General features: G+C 29.7%; 1 protein-coding gene across 1 annotated transcript; it reads right to left on the bottom strand.

Annotated features, from left to right (window-relative positions):
• Positions 1–601: 601 nt before the first annotated feature.
• LOC111027868 lies at positions 602–2,634 on the bottom strand. Its single transcript, XM_022306338.1, has 6 exons — positions 1,896–2,634; positions 1,640–1,718; positions 1,404–1,503; positions 1,003–1,122; positions 782–940; positions 602–708 (listed from the first exon to the last, which is right to left on the bottom strand). Exons 1-6 carry the CDS (start codon positions 2,632–2,634, stop codon positions 652–654), a joined length of 1,254 nt encoding a protein of 417 aa, XP_022162030.1. The 3' UTR covers positions 602–651.
• Between the last annotated feature and the right edge of the window lie 6,715 nt (positions 2,635–9,349).

The following is a 9,349-nucleotide window of genomic DNA, read 5'->3' as shown; positions in this document are numbered from 1 at the left end:
AGTTTTCGCCCAACCTTCGAGTTAGGTATTTTGTTCGCTACTTGATTTATTGTCACCTCACCATATTAACATGCATTTTTACAGTATTAATATTTTTTATTTTGTTGAAATATGACGTACTAGCGTACACTTTTCATGTCGAAATAAAATCTTTAGCCTTTTAATTCCTATTACACTCTTGTTTTCCGTTTATAACTCAATCTCATCTACAGTTCACTATTCATCGCACGGCGATCCGTCTGTACATCGCCTGGGCAATGACCATAACCAGCGATCGTTCGTGAGCAATATTTGGGGACATAACGCCGTCGAACCAACGGCTGCTCCAAGCAGGTTACCCCTCACGGATCACACACACTTCATTACAGAATGAAAGAAGATCGACAAAAATACAATATACTAGAGCCCCTTTAAGACGCAATGGGTCTCGTGCCCCCGACGAAGAATCTGGTCAAAATATATTATAATTTATGAAAAATATTAAATTTTACAATTTAGCTTAAATTATTTACATAAATGAACATATTAAAAATAAACAACATTGTGTAAAACAATCCAATGGTCACGTCATCGAAGTTTTATTCATTAATAAATTAATAAAACAAAATTATACGGTTGAAATTTTGATGCTATTGTTAAATCTTCTTTATTTTAGTGAGAACGTGTATTCAACATAGCTGAGACAATGTTGTAGGATGTCATCATTACCTGGAATTAACAATTAAATATTTTTAATTCATCTTAATTTGTTTTATTATTATAGTATGCTATCAAATATTACGCTATTAAATAATTGTAGGTTGATAATTTTGTTTGGTGTTGTTTTTATCATTAATTTATTGGCATTGTGCATCCTCATTGATAACAACAACAATTTTTTCGTTTTTATACTCATCGCTGTCCAATTACAACTATACATACCGAGTTGGACGGATTCTATCTGCAGAAAAAAAATTGCTTTGTTAAATAAGCTCGATTAGATTTTAATGATATTAATTTTACTTTATTGTTAACGCGTTCCATTAAATAGCATAGGAAAAATAAAACAAAAAACATGTATGCAAATGCTGATATCAATTTGGCTACGCTAAAAATCGGTATGGTCTCTGATGAAATGAAAATCTATGAACGCAATGATTTGTCATTAGTGCATGTATAATACACAGAGTGTAGTATATAGTACATATACACAGAGGTGGATCTGGCGTAACAGAATATATAATACCCCCTTCAATGTCCCATGTTCGAATATCAATTTGTTCGGTAAAAAAATATACTATTTAATAGCATTTTTTTTTGTCTTGTAAATAAATGAAAAATAATAATCGTAACATCCCCTATATAATAACCTTAGATCCGCCAATGATTATACATTTTCATTTAATTTATTAAATTTGTATTACCACAACAGATGCATATGTTAAAATGATGATAGACCCCGAATTGATTACAACAGTTGATACAATTATAAGCTTATATGTGGAGTAAAATAATTTTAGCTTCCTGAAAAATAAAATAAATGAAAGTTTTAATAAAAAAATCAACAAATTAATATTAATCTACTTTCCAATAAATTAAAAAAATGTTTGAAAATAAATGTCTTATTCTAAAACTATTGAACATATAAGTAGGTACTAACGCGTAATGTTTTTGTTGGTCCCTCAGAATCGATATTAAATCATCATAACAGTCGTTCAGATTACAATTATTTTTGTTTTCTAAAAATATGAGTTTTAAATTTATTAATAATTAATACTAGTCAATATCCAATGGATTAAATTATTAATTATTCTCCGTGTGAAAAAGTTATCCAGATGAACCATGGTTCTACTGCATGCAGTCACTCGGGCTCACAGTGGAATACGAAAAAAAATTGTATACCCTTATTGACTTACCATTATTATTTTTGGGACTCTGTTCACAGTTGACACTTTCGTAAGCTCGTTTGATGATCTCATATTGAGCTATTATGACATAGCAGACAGAAATAAAGAAGACATCAATCACTACGTATACGTATAACATAAATACTGCAATAGATGATTCCATAATATAAAATATAAAATAATTATTATTGTATTCACTAATGGTCACCGGAAACCGAAAGTTAAAAATATTTTCAAAACGTTGATTTGAACCGTTTGCGTTTGTTTTTGGCAACAACCACAGCACTAGAGGAAACAAGATCCATTCGAGCGTAGTCATGATTCCAAAGCCACTTATGACATTTGTGATTTGTATTGATTTGCTACGATGTTTATGGAGAATTCCAATATGTGCTTGACATTGTGTACTCGTCAAAAAATTTATGCGAGTGACACTGAGTAAATCCCAAATGTCATTTGCTTTGTATAAAAATGTGATTATTTTGAGTAAACTTAAAGAATAAAGTAAGTAACAGAACAATATTTGTATGTAAAAAATGATGTCTATATCATCCTCCATTTCAGTAAAATGACCCAACAATCCGTAAATTATTATACCACCAATGACGCAATTTATAATATACCAAGCTAAATGGTAAACGTTGAAATTGCAAAGTTTTTCGCTATATGGATAAAAAATATGATAAAAACGAAATAGCTTAAATAATTTCAAGTTGATGGCAACTTCGTTGGATTCCAATGAGTTCATATTATCAATATTTATACAGATTCGATCTAAAAATTAAAATCAAATATTCTACTATTAAAATATATGCATTTACTTATAAAATAATTAAAGTAGGTAGGTATAGGCATTGATAAAATATACATTGTATATTGTATATTTAATCAATGGTATAGGTAGGTAAACACGGTGATTACTGATTACAATGGTTAGGATTACGAAAGTATGAAAAGTGTACCAATATACTTCTTACTAGATAATAAAAATAAATTAAAGCTGCATGGTCTGGCCATTTCTTATAATATTTTTGTACTTCACGAAGTGTGAATTTCGTGAAATTTATAACTACCTATATTCACGAAATGATTATGATTTATAACATGTCTGAATATAGTAGGAAATTATTCGATATTCATGTAAAAAATGTAGTATTTATAATTGAAAGATATAAATTACAATTAAAATAGGAAAACTTGGAATGTATTATTTTACCAACTAATAAGTAATAAGGTTTATACTTACCTATTTATTTACAATAAATATTACAACACGAGAAATAATTTCGGACTTAATTCGACCCAATCATTAAAATAAATATAATATTTTTTTATAAATTCGTCAAAATGTAAGTATAATATTATGTTTAAAATTGGTGTTATAGAAATTACCTACCTGCTTAACGTAGTATATAATGTAATAATGTAAATTATTATAATATGTAGATGATGCAATTTCTTGTTTTAAAGACTTTAATTTTCGAAAAAATTTCTGTCACAACTAAATTCCAAGACTAACTCGTATTAGTCATATTATATCAGTTAACACAAAATTAAGTTCTCTCATTTTCCAAGATTGGTTATTAATTAGATAGGAAATTATTGTCTCATACACAAAGCATACTATTCTATCCATTTTGTTCGTCTGAATACCGTGATTACGTATTTACAATTACATATAATTTTCTATAAGATCCAATATACATATATAGTGTATAATATTTATAACATATTCTGATTTGTGATTAATATCACTGATATGAAATTGATAAAAAAAAAAAATGTAAACTTACCTTAATTACTCAATGATTTATTAGAGTATAATTCAAAATGTATGTAAACTTTAATGATATTTCAATTATTTTTGATGGTAGAAGTACGTAATTTGAGGAGTATACAACGATAGTCGATAATTGCCCGGAATGGCTTAGAGTTATCTTGTCCACTGTTCAGTATCCATACCGAAACTAAAATATGTATTTTCAAGCATATAACACGCTAAAAAGTAAAACTAGGTAAGAGTGTTTATTTAAAAAATTCATAATTGTTAAGACCTACACTATAAAAAAGAATGCGATATTGTATAGTTGCATGTTATATTATTTAAACACTTAAATAGGTACAAGGATTAAAATATTAATACCTGTATAAGCAGTGCGTGTTTATCACAAAAACGGCGGTGAGAAAATTGAACAGTTGTTAACACCTTAATATCCTGAATATATTTAATGAAAAAAAAAAATTGACCCAAGATAATAATAAAATTAGTAGTTTGATATGAAATTAGTGTGAAAATTATTCGTTCTTTGAATATCAATAAACAAATAATAATAATAGGCTGTTAAAATTATATTCCTTATAATTTACTCTTTAAATAATGGGTATTTGTATTTTTAATTTTTATTTAAAAACAATTTATAAAGATAAAATCAATAAGTACATCTTTCTAACACCAAATTTAGTTTGACATATTATTTTTAAATATCATTCTATGTTATTACGCTTTATAATTTATTTATAGTTTTATACAAAGGTGTTATTTATTAGGAGAATATATATGTATTACTATACAATGTTTTTACTAAACAGTCTTAATTTTGTACCTATTGGCGTTAATACGTTGTAACTTTAGTTGAGGAACACTGTTAAAAGAAATAATTTTTCTAACAAATTACTTATGACACTAAATTTTAAGGATCGAACTTTATGACGCACTACAACTTTCAAACACTTGACTTAATACCATATAGTAATTCATACTTAAAGTAAAAATAGCATTAAAAACACAGTTGATACATGATTCTTTTATAAGCAACAAATTATGTGCAGTTATTTGCAAAATAACAGATTACAATGAACTATTATTTCGTATGATGTGTATAATATTTTATCGCACCTTGTAATCGCTAAAGCATGACTTCCATTAGCAATTAATCATTTAAAAGAATATATTATATCAATTGGATTACCATATTATGGGAGATCGAATTACCGATGAACACCGTTGGGCAATCGAAGATTGACATTTATATACCACAAACGAATCTTCAGATTATGTAATATTATTGTATTTCAACTTGTTTTTGAAAAGAAAAGATTTATATGTAATACAATTGAATAATGTACTATTATATTAAAAAAAAAATTTTAAGAGATGGTCAACAGTGTTTTAAGGAGTAAAATATAGGCAATATGATTGTAATAATATTGCAGATTGAAATAAAAAACGTTTGATAATTTTTGCCAAGCAAGAATATCGAATTTAAACATGTTTTAGGTTTCTTATACAGCATTATTAGCTTTGACAACAATTAAATGCTTTTTGTCGAAAAATTTTTACTCGTAGACACAGACTACACTACTACAAATTGATGACATATTATTATCATTATGCGTGCGCGGGAGAACGAGCAACGCCGTATCTTTATTATTCTACGCCAATAGTCACACTCACTCATTGTCGTTCACATATTTACATAATTCTCACTTCTCAGGTCGAGTGCTCAAACAACATTAGTCGTATTAATAATATGTATATTTTATGAATAATTTTACGGGTGAATTCAATTAAATAAATAATTTTAATCAGCCATTTGACGCTATTTATTATTTAATTTAATATTTATAAGAACATTAAATCAATTCTCACACACCATCCACCGCGTTGCACGGCACGCCCTGTATCAATTCACGCACAATTTGGACGCCGAAAGGGAATGCGGCCGAGGAGACGACCGCCAAGACCGAAATCCGGAAAATTCGACCAGAAAGGAGCAGGCGCCGGCACTCGAGGGTAGCCAACTGCCCGCAGTTCAAAAAATTATGTGCCGGGTATGTATTGATGGCCATACCCCGCTCGGACAAGCCAAACGTTCCATGTAAGCGGAAGACACCCTTTTGAAGAACACGCGTGCGGCCGGGCCTCCTATATGACCTTACTGCACTACCCGTGACATGCCGAATCCTCTAGTGGACGACACGCGCGACCTCGTCGGCCCGCAGTCTCGCCGCGGTCGCCGTCGAGTCGTCGGACCGATTGTGTCCGCGCTAGCTTCCGGACCGCGGAACTCGAACGGTTGGGCCGCGACCAGTCGGCGCGACGCGAGCAGCCCGTCGAACGCGACCGGAGTGCCAACCGTCGGCGCAGCTCAGAGCCATCTACCGGCCGTCGTTTGCGCACTTACCAGTCTCACGCCGCCGCCGACGATTTTTCTGGCGGCGGTCGCCGGGCGCGTCGTTGTCGGCCGGACGGACATGATGACTGCAGCTGCCGTTGTAGCAGTCACCGCGGTTTAAGATATACCTATATCTTAAACCGTGGTAGCAGTTGACTATAAATTGAAAATTAATGGTAGAAAACGAACCGCCAGCCTTAGGTATTACCGCAAACACAATAAAATATATTTTTTTGGGCTGGTCGGCTGGGTGCACAATAAAATAATATGTTTCTGACCGATTTTCCGTAGTGTTTTTTTCGTTGTCATAGGTAGTTGATTAAAGCAACAAAAATATCTATTATTCATAGATTTTTCTGTACAAGGAAAACACAATAATTTCACTATAATATCCTTTGGGTACCTAAATATATACAATTATTATATAACACAACTAAGATACACAATTAACAGGCATACGCCGTATACCTACGAACTATCCTTGCAACTTACGAACGAATTTTGATAAATTCAGTGCTTTCAAATGGCACTGCTGTAAAAATAATATTATTTTTGGATACAAATTATACGACAGTAGGTATAGTATTTAATATATTACTCGACAAACAGTATATTTTATAATATTAAGTATACATTATGTATGCAAAATATTACAATGTACCTATTTAGTATATTTTGCATTTACGTCACGAATGTCCTTCAAATTTGAGTGTAGCCGTGTATGGCTAATACTGTAGTAGGTATGTAATAGCCAACATATGTATACATATTAGTATATTACATATTATATCCTATAGGTACTTCGACATTAATTTATTACTAGACTACAAGAAGGTTTTAATGGTGTATAATTTACATTTTACATTTTAGACATCAAAACGATTATAACATTTTAATATTTAATAAAGTTATAGATGTTTAATTGTTATATAACAATGTAAATTTTACATTATATTCTTAAACTTAAGTTTATAATGCACCTACATAATACGTGATATGCATGAAAAATTGACACATGTAGGGCATGTAGGTACACAGTGTCGTGCCCAGGAAATTTTAATGGGGGGGGGGGGATATATGTTATAAATGTTTTGGTAAAAGTACATTTAAATTAATATAAAATAATTAAATAAGATGAAGTCAATGGGGGGATATAACCCCTAATCTCTCCCCCTTGGGCACGCCACTGTAGGTACAAGGTACACATGGTGTATATAACTTTTTATTACTAAATGCAAATTAATTCGGTATATCAATAAGTTAATTGCCCACATATTAACTATTATAAGATATTATTACTATAATTCGTCTTTTAAAGCGTGTATGAATATGAATGATTAAGAACATTCCCTTTAAAATTGTGATTATGTTTATTCTTTATTATTTTTTCTTTGTTCTAGTTTAGAATTTTAGATGAATTTATATTTAGTTCAACGTCTTCCCTCCTGAGTAGTGAGTACCCACTACTCACACGTTTAAGATTTGTTTGTTGAGAATCTGCCATCATAGGACAATATTCCTATTCATATTGTACAGCAATTCTCCAACTAAGTGGATAGGTGACGGATGCACAGATATATAGAATAAATGTTTTATGTTTAAATAATCAATTCTATATAGCTGCAGTATACTGATGAATTTATGTGAGCTTCATCAGCTATCATGAGTAGGACAACATGTATAGGTACATTGTATATAGTATATTATACATATATATTTGACTATCATTAACTATTATAATATTGAACATTTAGGTTAAAGTTAATGTAACCCATTAAAGTTTGGGTTACATATAATAATAATAAAAAAATATAATAATAAATTCATATCACTATACATTATTTACTTACCATATACCTATACCTATTTAGCATTTAGTTATTTGTATAAGCACAGACCAAAGTCCAAGATTGATTATTATAGGTTCCCTTTATTATGATCAAATAATCGTTACAAACATAACACTATAACCAATTATTTTGTTTTTGATAAAAGAATTTAATCGTTTTAACGATTTAAAAAAAAAATATGTATGTACCTATATAACCTATAGGTCATATTAAGGCTGAATTTTATATTTACTTTAATATTTACAATGCGTGGGGGTGGAAGATTTATTTGCATAGATTAAATATTTAAATATCTATACAGTAAGTATATTTAGGTACCTGCTTATTTGGTTCATAATATAATCTATAGTTCTAGGTGTCTAGATGTCTTCTTAGATTGAGAATTGACCTATTAAAATGTATAGATAGGTTTAGAACTATAGGCACAATTGTAGGCCGTTTTGAGAATAGCTGCTCTCGATAGGATTTTTGAAAGGTAAAAATATTGATTTTGAAAATTACAATTACTTGATGGCCTGTGGGCTGTGGCCATATTATTTTGTTAATGATATTAATTGATAAATCAATTAAAAAATAATATAGGTACTATCTTACAAAAAATGTATACACATCGTTAAAATGTAATTGTAGCCAATAGGTACATTATTTGATTTTGTCATCGATGGTTGAATTTCAAATTTGAAATATTCCAGATAAAATCATTGCATTTATCTAAAACTAGATACATCGATCTAGATTCTAGAACCACAAAAGTATGTAGGTATTTATATTTTTTCATACCCTAGAGTGTACAATAAAATTTTAGAATTTTTTTAAAATTTTCTGAACTTGCACGTGGGTCGCGTTATTAGTACTTAGTGCTACTAAATTCCATTGTAAAAAACTGCCTACTGCATTAAAAAAAAAAAAATGAATTATTGTAATATGCACGAGAATACCCAAATCATCAAATAATATATTATTGTAATTTGTAGTCTGTAGTCGATAGAACAAAAAGAAGTTAAAAAAAAAATTATAATACATCATCGTCAATAGACGATATTCAAAATCTTGGTGAATGATGGCTATCTAGTGACAAATAATTGCACTAAATCTTGGATATTTTTCATAATGCTATCATATTACCAATAATGAATCTAAGATTTTTTTTTTATAGTATTTTATACTTCGTGGTTTATGGTTCCAAATTATTGCGTACGAATAATTTCAAGCATTTAAATTCATGGTTTTAATGCAGTACATAAATAGTTTAAATTTAACTTTAATCTAATCGACGAATCGGTTGTTTTATTTTACTGATATAAACAGTGATGTCGTGAATAAGGATTATAAGTGCATTTTATTGCGTAATCAAATCTATCTGTTTTGAATTTTTATCACAGAAAAATACATATCACAAAGACATGAACAATATAATATCAAATAACGTTATCACTTA

The sequence above is a fragment of the Myzus persicae genome, unplaced genomic scaffold (genome assembly GCF_001856785.1).
Source record: "Myzus persicae strain clone G006 unplaced genomic scaffold, MPER_G0061.0, whole genome shotgun sequence".
Taxonomy (NCBI): domain Eukaryota; kingdom Metazoa; phylum Arthropoda; class Insecta; order Hemiptera; family Aphididae; genus Myzus; species Myzus persicae.
The sequence above is the reverse complement of the archived record's forward strand: the minus strand, read 5'-3'. Positions and strand labels throughout refer to the sequence as shown.